Below are 14,307 nucleotides of genomic sequence, written 5' to 3' on the forward strand. Positions count from 1 at the left end.
CTGTTGCCATAAATGTTGCAAGCTCCTGAAATACTTGGGAGTAAAAAGAATATTCACTCTTGTGGCTGTCGCTTTCTATTGTGCCAGCTCATCTATGACCTTGTCAAGAACCACATGCTCCACCTGCCTCACACACTCATGTATGTGCCCTCCACTCTCTTGGTGCTAGTGTCGTCCTCTCTGTCTGCACCTCTGGCCTCCGTGCCCTCCTGGCTCCCTGTCTGCACCAACATTAGCCAGTTTAATCAGCCTCTGAAGTTATTTCAAACCACTCAGTTTCTTCCCTCACAGCTTCTTAAAGTTCCTTTTTGACTTTGCTTCTTTTTGTTCAATATTCACCCCAGTCCAGTAATGTGCTCTGGGACATGTCTCTTTGTATCAGGAGCACTATAGAAATGCAGCATTTGTCCTCCCGCTTTGTATAAAATGTCTTTTTTTAGTCATGTCTAAGACCTGTAACAGCAAAAAAATCTTTAAAAGAGAGCAAGAAAAAAATGTAGCAGATTTTCATATGAGGAACTTGTCCACTTATTTTTCCTCCATTTGAATTTTGTCCTTTTAAAGTGTCAGCCCAGTTGGAGCATTCTCATAAGGGTTGTGGCTTCAACTCCACTCCTGAGACTTGAGCTCATAATCCAGGTAGACATTCCCATTGCAGTACTGAGAGAGTGCTGCACAGTTGGACATGTCATTCCCATCTCTCGAGTGGTTGTAAAAGATTCCAAGGCACTATTTTTTCTGAAGAGCAGGGGAGTTGTGCCTGGTACCCTGACCGATATTTATCCCTCAACATCCTGAAAACAGGTTAATCAGTCATTAGCACATTGCTGGTCATGGGACTTTGTTGTATGTAAATTGGCCTCTGTGTTTCCTACATTACAACAAGTGTCTACACTGCAAAAGTACTTCATTGACTGCAAAGTGCATTGGCATGTCGTGAGGTCATGAAAGGTGCTATATAAATTCAAGTCTTTTATTTCTTCTTGTGATCATCAATTTGCACAGCCTTCCAGCTACTCCCATTTTACTCCAGGTTACCACCTGGTTGGCCTTCCTCCTCTTCCTGGCAGTCCCATCCCCATCACTCACCTGACCACATTTTTCTCTCTTCGCAACATTTGACCATACCATTTCAGTCTCCTCATGGCTTTCTTTGATGCTTCCATAATCTTCACTGACCACCTAATGTACTGTTTCCTGATTTGTACAGTCAGTGTCTGACCTAATATATAGATATTTGGCAGTTAATGTGTATTTCTTCTGTTGCAGATGTGGATTCTGCTATTTGGAAGTTGAGCGGGTCCCTGCAGGAGTTTACAATATCATCCCCACAACCTTCCTCCCTGCTCAGGAAGGCCCGTTCTTCTTAGACTTGCACAGTGTCACATCACTCAGGATTACTCAGTTACAGTGACCCGAGGAACTATAATGACCGCCTTTATCCTTGAATCGTATACATTGCCTGTTAAGGGATTTTTTTAGTTAAAAAGGGGACATTTTCTCAGGCACCAGTTGGAATTTACTCATACAGAATTTCTTTGAGACACTCCAAAGAAGGTGGTTACTGGTTCCACTGTAATTCATATTAAGCAAAGTTAGTTCAATAAGAAAGGAACTAAACTTGCTTGGTTCACATTTTTAAAAAATGAAGGAACTATGTTAATTTTTATATAATCTTTACAGAAGTAAATGTACATATTTCTAATGTAGAATATAGCTGGGAATCTTCTGCAATTTAATTTGTGGCTGTTCTCCTCCAGTATTGCAATCAATTAACTAGGTTCAGGCTAGAACTAGATTGGATTACTTTCACGCGTGCTGAGTTGCAAACTGTGTTGCCGAACCTTTACATGATAAAGGAGTAGAAATGTTTTTCAAGAACCTTCAATCTACATGAAAAGCAGCTGTTGATGTTTACTGGAGTAACTCTGCAATTTAGGGACATGTGCAATGTATGTTGTAAAGACCAGTCAATATTTGTAATCATAAATCAATTTTTTAAAGGGTGGATACTGGTCTGGTAATTCTGAATTTAGCTATGTATTTCTATTACAGATTATATATTTTTATCCATTTTTTTGGTACCTAGCATGCATAAGAATTAAAGTTATGCATCCACACATTGGTTGTGGGAAAGCTGAATTTACACTATGGGAGATACTAAATCACTTATTTCAATACAGGAAACTTATGCACATACCTAAACAGTTGAGTTCCTAACATCTTGGAATATGAATTTTAAAAATAATGTGTGTAAAGTTTATAGAGTTCAGGATTTAATTGGCCTTTTCAGTCCATATGTCTTATGGTCTAGACAATCTTTTTCACAGCTCAATAAGACACTCACCCCCAGACATCAGCTGACTCCATATAGTCAGAGCTTATTTTTCTACCCCATGTGGTCCATACACAGCTTTAGGACATGCCAAAGCACTTTAAGTGTAGTCACTGTTTTAATATAGGAAATGCTACAACCAATTTATACACAAGATCCCAATCCAGCAATGTGATTAAATACAGATTATCTGATCATGTGTGATGTTGGTTGAGGGAAAACTATTGGCTAGGAAGGTAGAACTCCTCCACTCTTCAGAATTATACCATAAGGTTAGCAGGACCTTGGTTTAACATCTTGTTCAGATTAATAGCACCTCAAACAGCATTCTTCAATACTGCACAGATGTATTAAACCTAGATTATGGATTCAAATCTACAAAATGGAAGTTTAAAGCACAATCTTCTGAGAAGTGAGTGCAACCTACTGAACTGCTGCTTAAAATCAACTTATTAAATAGTTCTCCACACATTAAACACCATCAAATCTGTCTATAATTATTTACTCCATTGCATTACTATCCATCCAGCTCCAGAACTAAATACAAGTGTTTGCATGTCTTCACTTAGTTTATCTGGTACTTCAATCTAAATCAAGAAATCTTTAGCTTATCAAGGGCAGATTAAAATTTAACATTTAATCTGCTCTTTTTAGATGAAGGAAAAAGTCATGCTGTTGAGTGAAAGAGGTTGGGATTAGTGTGAAGTAACCTGTCATCTTAGAACTGGCTGAACTCTGGCTACACTTCTGAGCTGAAAATAGAATGTCTTCAGTCAGCAAAAGTAAATAATGTATTTCCTCTGAATCCTGTTTGAAGGAAGTCTTTTTTTTAAATACAACTGAACCTAGCCAGCAAAACCAAAATGGAAGATTTTACTGATTATTAGGAAATGCCTCAGTTTTTTTTTGTGTTTATCCCTTCTCAGTGAGCCACATGCTTTTACATTCCTAATATGAAGAATCAGCTGAATAAAAAACTTAGAATTCTGGAAATATTCAGAGGCTAGACAGCATTTTTGGAGAGAGAAACAAAGTTAACATTTTAGGTTGATGACCCCTCTGGCAGAACACAAGTCATTGATTTATTTCTCTCTCTCCACATGCGATCACAGCATGGTAGAATTTCAAATTCAGTTTGAGGGTGAGCAACTCAGATCTCAAACCAGTGTCCTCAACTTAAATAAAGGCAATTACAGAGGTAAGAAGAAGGAGTTGTCTGAAGTGGGCTGGGAAAATAGACTAAGGGGAAAGTCAGGATGAGCAGTGGCGGACACTTAAGCAAATATTTCATAACACTCAACAAAAATTTATCCTGGTCAAAAAGGACTCTGAGAAGGATGAACCACCCGTGGTCAACAAAGGTGGTCAAGGAGAGTAGCCAATCAAAAAAACTAAGGCTTACAAAGCAGGAAAACTAGTGGTAGGTCAGATGATTGGGATTTTTTTAGGAACCAGCAGCGGATAACTAAAAAGCTAGAGAAAATTGATGAAGTAAATTGTCAAGAAATATAAAAACAGCAGGAGCTTCTACAGGTAAATAAAAAGGAGAGTAGCTAAAGTGAATGTGGGACCCTTGGAGGCTGCAACTGGAGAATTGATAAGAGGAACAGGAAAATGGCAGATAATTTAATATTTTGCATCGGTCTTCACGGTGGAGAATACTATAGACATTCCAAAGATATCAGATCAGCAAGGGGCTAATAGGAGGAAAAATCTTTTAATAGTCTCTATCATGAGGGACAAGGTATTTGAGAAATTAATGGGATTAAAAGCAGACAAGTTGCCAGGAACTGATGACTTGCATCCAAGGATTTTAAAGGCAGAGATAATGGAGGCATTGATCAAAATATTCCAGAACACTCTGGATTCTGGATGGTCCCAGCATATTAGAAAACCATTAATGTGACACCCCTGTTCAAGAAGGGAGACAGACAAAAAGGAAACTAAAGGCCAGTCAGCCTAACATCTGTTGTTGGGAAAATGCTAGAGTCCATCACTAAGGAAGAAATAGGACATTTGGAAAAGCTTAACACAATCAGAGTCAACATGGTTTTGTGAAAGGGAAATTATGTTTGACAAATTTGCAAGAATTCCTTGAGGATATAACAAGCAGAGTTGATAAAGGGGAACTGGTAAATGTAGTGTATTTGGATTTCCAGAAGGCATTTGATAAGGTGCCACATAAAAGGTTATTGCACAAGATAAGAGCTCACTGTATTGGGGGTAATGTATTAGCATGATTTGAGGATTGATTAACACACACAAGGATTAATGGGTCTTTTTCAGGTTGGAAAGACGTAACTAGTGGAGTGTCACAAGGATCAGTCCTCGGGCCTCAATTATTTACTATCTATATTAATGACTTGGAGGGGGCAGAGTGTAATGTAAACAAACGTGCTGCTGATAGAAAAATAGGAGGGCATGTTGTGATGAAGACGTAAGGAACTTGCAAGAGGTTAGAGATAATTTGACTGGTCAAAAACTTGGTAGATAGAGTTTAATGTAGGAAAGTGTGAGGTCATGCACTTTGGTAGGAAAAATCCAAAGGCAAACTATTATTTAAATGCAGAGAGATTCCAAAAAGTGCAGCACAGATTGAGTGTTCTTGTGCATGAAACAAAAGGTTAGCATACAGGTGCAGCAATTAATTAAGAATTAAGTAATTTAAACATAGGGAAGTCTTGTTACGACTGTACAGGGTGTTGGTGAGGCCATACCTGGAGTACTGTGTACAGTTTTGGTCCCTGTATTTAAGGGAGGATATACTGGCTTTGGAGCAAGTTCAAAAGAGATTCACTAGGCTGATTCCTGGGATGAAGGGGTTGACTTATCAAGAACAGCTAAACAGGTTAGGCCTTTATTCATTAGAGTTTAGAAGAATGAGGGGTGATCTTACTGAAACATACAAGATTCATAGGGGGCTTGATAGGGTAGATGTTAAGATGTTTCCACTAGTGGGGGAATCTCAAACTAGGGGACATAGTTACAGAATAAGGGGTCATTCATTTAAAACTGAGATGCAGAGGAATTCTCAGAGGGTAGCGAATGTCTGGAATTCACTACCTCAGTTGTGGAGGCTAGATCACAGTATTTAAAGGAGGTAGTAGATAGATTTTTGAAATAACGGGGAGTTGAGGCTTGGAGCAGATCAGCCATTACCATATTGAACGGCAGGGCAGGCTTGAGGAGCTGAATGGCCTACTCTTGCTCCTATTTCTTATGCTGCCATATCTGCTGAGCATTTTGCTTTTGTAAGATGTTCATTTGTAACCATAATCGGTTTGGTTTGAAGTTGTCCTTTAGATTGATCAGTGTTGTTCAATATCATTGTGTACCCACATATACAAAAACACAGTCAAAATGAGGAGCTGTATATGTATTCAGAATGTACAGACTTACAAGCCAAGTTCATAAATGACAAAATCTATAAAATAGTTAAGTGCATAGACAACTCTTATTACAACACGAACAAAAAAATGTAACACTGAAAACAATGTCTAAAGACTACAACATATGTGATTGATAATGTTTAAAACATAAGGCATGCAGGCTTTGCCATTAGTCACTATTTGCACGCCTCTGAAGTCAGAAACAGAGGCTTGGGCAAATTGGGTTGGGTGTTTCCTGTGCTAAGATACAGGAACTGATTTTACAATTTGGATTCCCCCCAGTTCAGGACCCTATTCTGTTGCCTGCACAGCAGCAAAACCTGTTCATGCATGTAGTGCATTTGGATTGGCACGAATGGTTGGCTGTAAAAAGAAACAGAACGTGACACTGAAAATTCATCCACCTCATGAGCCAACATTCCACTCCATAGCAAAGGCTGGCTGCATGTCTTCCCAAATAGTCTGTTTCCTTCTGTGTAGTCAGGAGATTGTGAAGGAGCAGAGGTGGAATCCAACCTTTCAAGCTACTAAACTGTGTTGTTTCACTATTAGTAACAGTGCAGGAAGTGAAGCACCCTTGGCAATTTCCTTTTTTTTTGTTGCAAGTCTTTCTGAATAACAGGAAACATGGAAAGGTCCTTAAGGTCTGATTTTCAACAGGACATGACAACCAAGATTGCCACAAAGAGAGATCGAACGCTCGATGCAGCGAGCATATCGTGGCACATGGGGATATGGCAGGCGTCAACATTGAAGAGGACACAATGAAGTGGTGCACATGGATGCAGCACAGAGTATAAGTGGAGCAAAGCAGGACTTTCTGCTGATTTGAGCTCCACCTCTGCCACATGTAAGCAGGTCATCAGTTGGGGAACAAAGCAGACAAGGATCTTACTTAACATCCAGTTCAACAGCACAAAATTGGTTACTGCTACTTTGCCTCCAGTCTGGAATCAGACCGCTAACTACAGACCTTGCAGATATCCCATTAATTTTCAACCAAGAACTACTCCCGTAGTTTCCTTTTTCCAGTTATGAACACCAGCCACTCTTTAGAGGAACCTTTCAGCGCAGCAGTTAGACAGCAATTAAAAGGCCAAGACCATGTCTGCGAGCGAATAAGTCGGTGACGCAATGTTTCCTGGCACATTTAGGATGTCGCTTCACAATATTTAACAGGTCGGTGACTCAGCCAATTCACAGATCTTTATTTCTGAAATTCTCTTCTCCTTTGGCTCTGTGCACTTGACTGAAATTTGAGTTACTCTGATCTCCAGGGTTGATTCATCAATGGACTGTTGAGTAATTAGTTTGTCCTTTTCATTTTCAACACCTTCAGCCCTGTCCCCTGTCCAAACAACAAAACGAAACTGATAAATATTGATAACTTTGTCCACGTAGATGAGCATTGCACAGCCTACAGCCAATTTCAGTTCACTGGACAAAACAAAAACCAATAGATTATTGGGAAAGAGAACACAGTCCATTACAATTGGCCTACTGACACCCTCACACTCTCTCCCAAGCATGATGAATATCAGATTGAAGTGGTTGCTCTAAAATGTATTTTTCTTGGTTTCTGTACATTGATACACCTACCTCAGAATTCTTATGGTCTGAGCTTTGGATGGAACCTGACTAAGTCAGGATTTTGTCCCATTTGCCCAGGCCCTTAAAATTACAATATGGGATGGGGGCAGAGGGAAAGAAAACTATGGGTCTTTGACTTCCCTCCACTGACCCCCTCCTTTTCATGAAGAATTCCCTGGCTACTCTTAGAAATGCTGCCTTTTAAGCCCTTGCTAGGTCTCTGCAGAATTCACACGAGATCACTGAATTTATTCAAGGCTGAGTGAGATAGATTCTTGATAGACAAGGGAGTCGAGGGTAATGGTGGGAAGACAGGAAGGTGGAGTTAAAATCATGGCTGATCCAACTGTGGTCTTATCAAATGGTCAGAGCAGGCTCAAAGGGCCAAATAGCCTACTCCTGTTCCTAAGTCCTATGTTCCTATGTAGCATGAGTTCTACTAAGGTGAGTAGAACAGTCTGAACCTTAACTAGGGAATGACACCTTCCTCAAGAGGCCTGCTTGCTCCATTGAGCGTAGATGATATAAAACGGGGAATTCATTTGAGTCCCTTGGAAGGCCTGTGACATCAGAATGGCAGTTGGGACAAAGGAGCTCTTGAACATACAATAAGCCCACACTAGCCATGCAAATGACCCTAATGCCGCAAATTAGGATTGGGACTGCCCAAGTGGCATAGACAAATAGATTCAACTCTATCGCACGTACATTGGCACAGCAGGACCGCAGGAATCTCAGGGCCAATTGTCTATTGGAGACTCTCCTCTAAATTAGTCATCCCTCTCACCCTCCTATCACATTTAATAAAGGTGATTTTGGATTGAAACAGCAGCTCTTTTGATCTTATCTGCTATAATATTTTCCTTCCAAGGTTACCCTGAAACATCACTGACCTTTCTCAGCATCACATTCAGGAGATGAGGCTCCACTGCATTCGCTGCGAGGCCCCAGAATGGGAGAGCCCATGGCACACTCAGACACAGGACTCAACAGTTCCAAGCTGGGGGGACGATTTCCTGGAGGGAAAACAGTTGGGAGGTCTAAGGGACTGGTTGGACTGGAGCTCAAACTAAACTCAGACTGGCTCTCCGAATCTTCAGAGACAGGGCTGCCGCAGTTATCATCTTCAAATATTTCAGATGTCACTGCAAATGAGAAAGAGATGTTACTGAAAAATAATCAACTGGAGTTGATTAAGAAATCCATCATCAAGCTGCGTTCAGCTCATTAGCTTAGACAACTTAATTTATTCAACAAAATTAAAGAGGCATTTCTAATTTGAAGTGACAACATTGTGCACTCAGCAATTTCAGAGGCAGTGCATAAAGACCTTCAGTAGGTTTGATGTCTGCGTCACTGCTTCAGTTTTTAGTATATTACCACTAGACATTCATTTCAAAATAATTATTTCATTAGGTATTCTCAAATGCCATTTGAACTATTTAACATGCAAATCTTCTGAAATAGTGTTCTTGTATGGTCTTTTGACCCATCGTATCTGTAACAGCTGAAAAAAATCTATCTAGCCTAATCTGCTTCCCAGCCTTTGGTCTGTAGCGTTGTAGTTCACTGCACCTTAAGTGCATATTCTTTTTTTAATGCTTCATGAAGGCATATTACAATAAACCAGAAAAGATATTGTGAAAAGTAAAGTAGGTTTATGGGGGGTTGTGTTGCTCTGTGTGATTTAGTTACATTTTGTTGAAGTTATCATAAGTAAGGTGTAGAAGTGTCTTTAATATGCTAATGAGTAAACATGGTTGGGGTCTTAGCAAGTAAGGTGTGACAGGAATTTGCATTTTTAGACAGATGAAGGGATGAATTTCAAAGATTTTAATGAGAATATTGGCAACATGAAAAGATTTATATTATAAGAAAGGTAAAGTTCCAAAGACATATAAAAACAATGGAATTTGCATATTAAAAAGGGAGAAACGTGTATAAAGGAGAATGAGGCTATATGTCAGGGGAAGGCATTGTGAGACCTAACTGAAGTGTGTGAAGCCTCCAGCATTTGTGTATATGTCTGCTGTTTACAGGAACAGAAGCTAGAGAGAGCCATTTTGAATTCTACTGTCCAGGGTAGTGTGTTAATTTGCTAGATCTGTTTAAAATCTGAAATCTATTCTTGGACCATTTCCTTAAAGGGGATGTAACTGGGAACCAGGTTAATTAGGAACTTTAGGAGTTATAGTAGTAATTTGTAGATCTATGTATCTGCTTGAAACCTCTTCTTTTGTTAATAAATATTTTAATTTAGCTTTCTAAAATCTCAATTCTTGGTGGACTTATTACTTCTGAATTCAGGGCACACATCTTGAAATAAATACAAATTGCAAACCAGCTGTGATAGCGCGATCAAGTTTCCCTCAGATTTGATCCAACTGGCACACATCATCTGTCAGGTCAGAACAAATGCAATGAGGGTGTCTGTCTCTACTGCAGCAAATTCCAGACCCCCGCCCTCCCCAATGCCCTCTGGGTGAAAATATTTCTCCTCAACTCCACACTAATCCTTCTACCGATTACTTTAAATCTATCTGGGTTATTGATCTCCCAGCTAAGCGAAACAGGTCTTTCCTATCCACCCTATCTAGGCCCCTCAAAATTATATACACCTCAATTAAATCATCCCTGAGTCTCAGGTTCCAGAGAAGATAACCCCAACCTATCCAATCTTTCTTCATAGCTCAAATTCCATTCCTGGCAGCATCCTCATACATCTCCTCTAAGTCCTCTCTAGTATGATGATATCCTTCTTGAGACAGTGACCAGAAATGTACACAGTACTCTAGCTGTCCCCATACAGGTGTTTAATACAGTTTAGCATAACCTTGCTTTTATATTCTCTGCCTCGTTAACAAAATAAAGTATCCCGTACACCTTAACAGCCTTATCTACCTGTCCTGCAACTTCAGGTATTATGTGGGCATGCACATCCAGGTCCCTTGATCCTCTGCACCTCTCAGTAACTGCCATTTACGTATATTCTATTGCCTTGTCTGACAGCACCAAATGCATTATCCCACATTTTCTGGATCGAATTTCATTTGCCACTTCTCTGCTCACCTGACCAGTTTATTGGTATCTTTTGCAGTCTCCAGCTTTCTTCCTCATTATCAGTCTCACAATCAACTTTTGTATCATCTGCAAACTTGTGAATCATACTCACTGTGTCCAAGTCTAAATGATTGAAATACGCCACAAAAAGCAAGGAACTTACTACTGCCCTGTGGAACTCTACTGGAAACATCCTGCTGTCACAAAAACATTTGTTGACCATAATCCTTTGCTTCTTGCCACTGAGCCAATTTTGGATCCAACTTGCCACTTTTCCTTGGACTTTTATTTTGCTGAACAGTCTGTGTTATGACACGGCAGATGGTGTGCGCCAGGCGGACAAATCCACGAGGAAAACTTGACCGCGCTATCACAACAGTTTTGCAATTTGTATTTATTTTGAGATGTGTGCCCTGAATTCGGAAGTAGTAAGTTCACCAAGACTTTAGGGATTTTTTTAAAACCTAAAGTTAAAATATTTTTTAACAAAAGAACAGATTTCAAGCACATACATAGGTCTACACATTATTACTATAATAGCTTCTAAAATCCCACATTAACCTGGTTCCCAGTTACACCCCCTTTAAGGCAATGGTCAAAAAAATAGATTTTAAACAGATTCGGCAAATTAACACAATAACCTGGACAGTGGAATTCAAAATGGCTCTCTCCAGCTTCGGTTTCTGTAGACAGCAGACATATACGCAAATACTGGAGGCTTCACACACTTCTGTTAGATCTTACAATGCCTTCCCCGACATATAACCTCATTCTCCTTTATACATGTTTCTCCTTTTTTAATATGTAAATTCCATTGTTTCCATATGTCTTTGGAACTTTACTTTCTTACAGTATAAATCTTTTCATGTTGCCGATATTCTCATTAACCTCTTTGAAATTCAAACCTCCTTTCATCTATCTAAAAATGCAAATTCCCGTCACACCTTACATGCTAAGACCCCAACCATGTTTACTCATTAGCATATTAAAGACACTTCTGCACCTTCTTTTGATAACTTCAACTTGTAATCTGCTTGCTACAAAATGTAATTAAATCACACACAGACAGAACACCACAACCTGCTATGAGTCTTGCTAAAATCCATGTATATGACATCAAATGCATTACCCACATTGACCTTTCTTGCTACCTCTTCAAAAATTAAATCACGTTAGTCAAACGATCTTCCCTAAAAACCATGCTGACCGTCCTTGATTAACTTCTGCCTTACTAACTAATAATTTATATTGACCCTCAATCTTCTCCAGTAATTTTCCTACCACTGAGGTTAGGTTGACAGGCCTGTAGCTACTTGATCTATCTCCTTCCCACTTTTTAAACAATGGCACAGCATTGGCAGTCTTCTAGCATTATGCCTGTAACCAGAGCGTATTAGAAAATGATGGTCAGTGCATCCGCTATTTTCTCCCTTGCAACTCTTAACAGCCTTGAATAAACTTAAATCGGACCTGGCTATCTATCCACTTGCAAAGATGTTAAACTTCATAGTATTTCCTCTCGCACTCTGTTTATCTCATCTGATATTTGATATCCCTGCTCCTTAACTACAATGTCTTCATCATCACTGTTATGAAGATAGACACAAAGTATTCATTAACAATATGCCAATACCATCCGCATCCACTCTACGGTTAGCTTTTTTGCCTCTTATAGGCCCTACTCTTTCTTTATCCTCTCACTTTTTATGTATTTATAAAACATCTTTGGGTTTTCCTTCATTTTACTTGCCAATATTTTTCATACCCTCTCTTTGCTTTCCTAATTTTCTATCTAATTTTACCCCTACACTTTCTATACTCAGAATCTCACACTGCAGAAGAAGCCCTTCGGCCCATCGTGTCTGCACTGACACCTCCAGGCTTTTTTGTAGTATTTAGCATTTGGTATCTAAAATAAGCTTTCTTATTTTGCTTTATTCTACCCTGTATGCTTCTGGATATCCAGGCGGTTCTAGGATTTAGAATTTCCTTCCTTTTGAGAGCATATTTTCTCCTTCAATGCCCCCCACTGCTCAGACACTGATTTACCTCGAAGTTGTTCCCTGTCTACTTTTGCAAAATCACATCTCAGCTCAGCAAAATAGACCTTTCCCCAGCTGAGAACTTTTATTTCTGGTTTATCTCTATGCTTTTTCATAACTATGTTAAATCTAATTGAATTGCAATCCCCCTTCTTTCCCCACCCGCCCAGTTTCATTCCCTAAAACTAAGTCCAGAACTGCCCCTCAGGGGGTCCAAAGTATATCCCCAGCACTGTGACTGCCTTTTTTTTGTTCTTCAGTTCAATCCATATGGATTCATTTGATGATCCTTCTCACATCAAATCCCTCCTTACAGTTGTAATCGTGCCTTTAACTAATATTGCAATGCCCCCTCCTTTTTCATCCCCCCTGTCTATCACACCTGAAAAGTAGGAATGTTGAACTGCCATTCCTACCCTCCTTTAAGATGTTTCAGTAATAGCTATAAGGTCATACGTCCAAATGTCAACCATGCCCTTCAGCTCATCTGGTTTATTTATTAGACTCTTTGCTTTGAAATATACACCATTAAGCGTTTCGTATTAAAGGTGACTTGATTGAAACATATATGATGCTGAGGGGTCTTGACAGGGTGGATGTGAAGAGGATGTTTTCTCTTGTAGAAGAATCTAGAACTAGGGTTCACTGTTTAAAAATAAGGGGTCACCCATCTAAAACAGAGGTGAGGCTAAATTTTTTCATTCAGAGGGTAATGGGTCTTTGGAACTCTCTTCCTGAAAAGGTGGTGGAAGCAAAGTCTTTGAATATTTTTAAGGCAGAGGTGAATAGATTCTTGGTAAGCAAGGGGGTGATAGATTATCAGCAGTAGGTGGGATGCAGAGTTAATGTTACTATCAAATCAGCCATGATCTTATTAAATGGCAGAGCAGGCTCAGGGGGACTGAAAGGCCTACTCCTGCTCCTTGTTCATATAAGCCAAACTCCTTTGTTGTCTATTGTCTAGTCTTTGCTTCCCTTACTTTCCACATTAGTTGACTAAATTTTTGCCTTCCATTTCCAACTTTGCTTCTATCTCTTCTGAATCTACACCAAGGTTTCCATCCCTTTGTCAAACTAGTTTAAACCCTCCCCAGCAGCACTAGCAAACCTCCCAATGAGAATACTGGTTGCAGCCCTGTTGACATGCAACTTGACCAGCTTACACGGGTTCCTCCTCCCCCAGAATTGGTCACAATGTTCCAGGAACCTAAAGCGCTCCCTCTACCTCAGCTCACCAGCCATTCATCTGCACTATCCTCCTATTTCTCATTAGCATGCGTCACTGGGAGTAATCCAGAGATGACTACCTTTGATGTCTTGCTGATTTATTTCTTTCCTAGGAATCATTTCCCTCCAAGTTAGAGTGCAGGATGCATTCAGGGGACACTTGCGCTAATTGCCTTGCCCTCCTCCTCTCTCTGATGATCAGCCATTGCCCCTCTGCCTGCACACTCAAACTACAAGGTGACCACCTCTCAAAATGTGCTAGCCACATTGTTTTCAACCTTACAGGTGCACAGCAGTGACACCAGCTGTTGCTCAAGCTCCGAAAGCCAGAGGCTCCTTCAACTGACAACACTTTCTGCACATGATTTTGAAGAGACGAGAGTATAAGCCTAGATCCTTTTGAGATGTGAAAAGCTTTTTTGAATGATTCATTGATCTGTGAAGGGCAGGAAAAGAGTAGGGAAAACAGAAATCATCATTCAATTTATACGCCTCCCAAAGGGTACATTCCACTTGAAGGGGAGTGGCTATCATCACAAGATGGTGAGGTAATTTGCAAACAACTTTTTCGAGTCATCAAGCCTCATATTATAAAGCAGACCTGATTCATGGAGCCAAAGTTTCTCACGTAATACAGGATAAATTTGATGACATGCATAAGTGT

At 39.9% G+C, this 14,307-nt stretch overlaps 2 protein-coding genes across 3 annotated transcripts in view; one reads left to right on the forward strand and one right to left on the reverse strand.

Annotated features, from left to right (window-relative positions):
• capn7 (calpain 7) overlaps positions 1–2,811 on the forward strand; it is a 39,709-nt gene extending 36,898 nt beyond the window's left edge. Inside the window, exon 21 of the mRNA XM_041184207.1 lies at positions 1,270–2,811. Within this exon, the coding sequence (XP_041040141.1) occupies positions 1,270–1,414 (145 nt within the window). The 3' untranslated portion in view covers positions 1,415–2,811. The remainder of the gene's footprint in view (positions 1–1,269) is intronic.
• Positions 2,812–5,696: 2,885 nt separating this feature from the next.
• Positions 5,697–14,307, reverse strand: part of LOC121276584 (SH3 domain-binding protein 5-like) — an 82,508-nt gene continuing 73,897 nt past the window's right edge. For both annotated transcript variants that reach the window (XM_041185167.1, XM_041185166.1), the window contains 2 exons: positions 8,208–8,459; positions 5,697–7,072 (listed from right to left, as the gene is read on the reverse strand). In XM_041185167.1, the coding sequence (XP_041041101.1) occupies positions 6,897–7,072; positions 8,208–8,459 (428 nt within the window). In that variant the 3' untranslated portion in view covers positions 5,697–6,896. The remainder of the gene's footprint in view (positions 7,073–8,207; positions 8,460–14,307) is intronic.

This window comes from Carcharodon carcharias, chromosome 3, assembly GCF_017639515.1.
Source record: "Carcharodon carcharias isolate sCarCar2 chromosome 3, sCarCar2.pri, whole genome shotgun sequence".
NCBI classification, from domain to species: Eukaryota; Metazoa; Chordata; class Chondrichthyes; order Lamniformes; family Lamnidae; genus Carcharodon; species Carcharodon carcharias.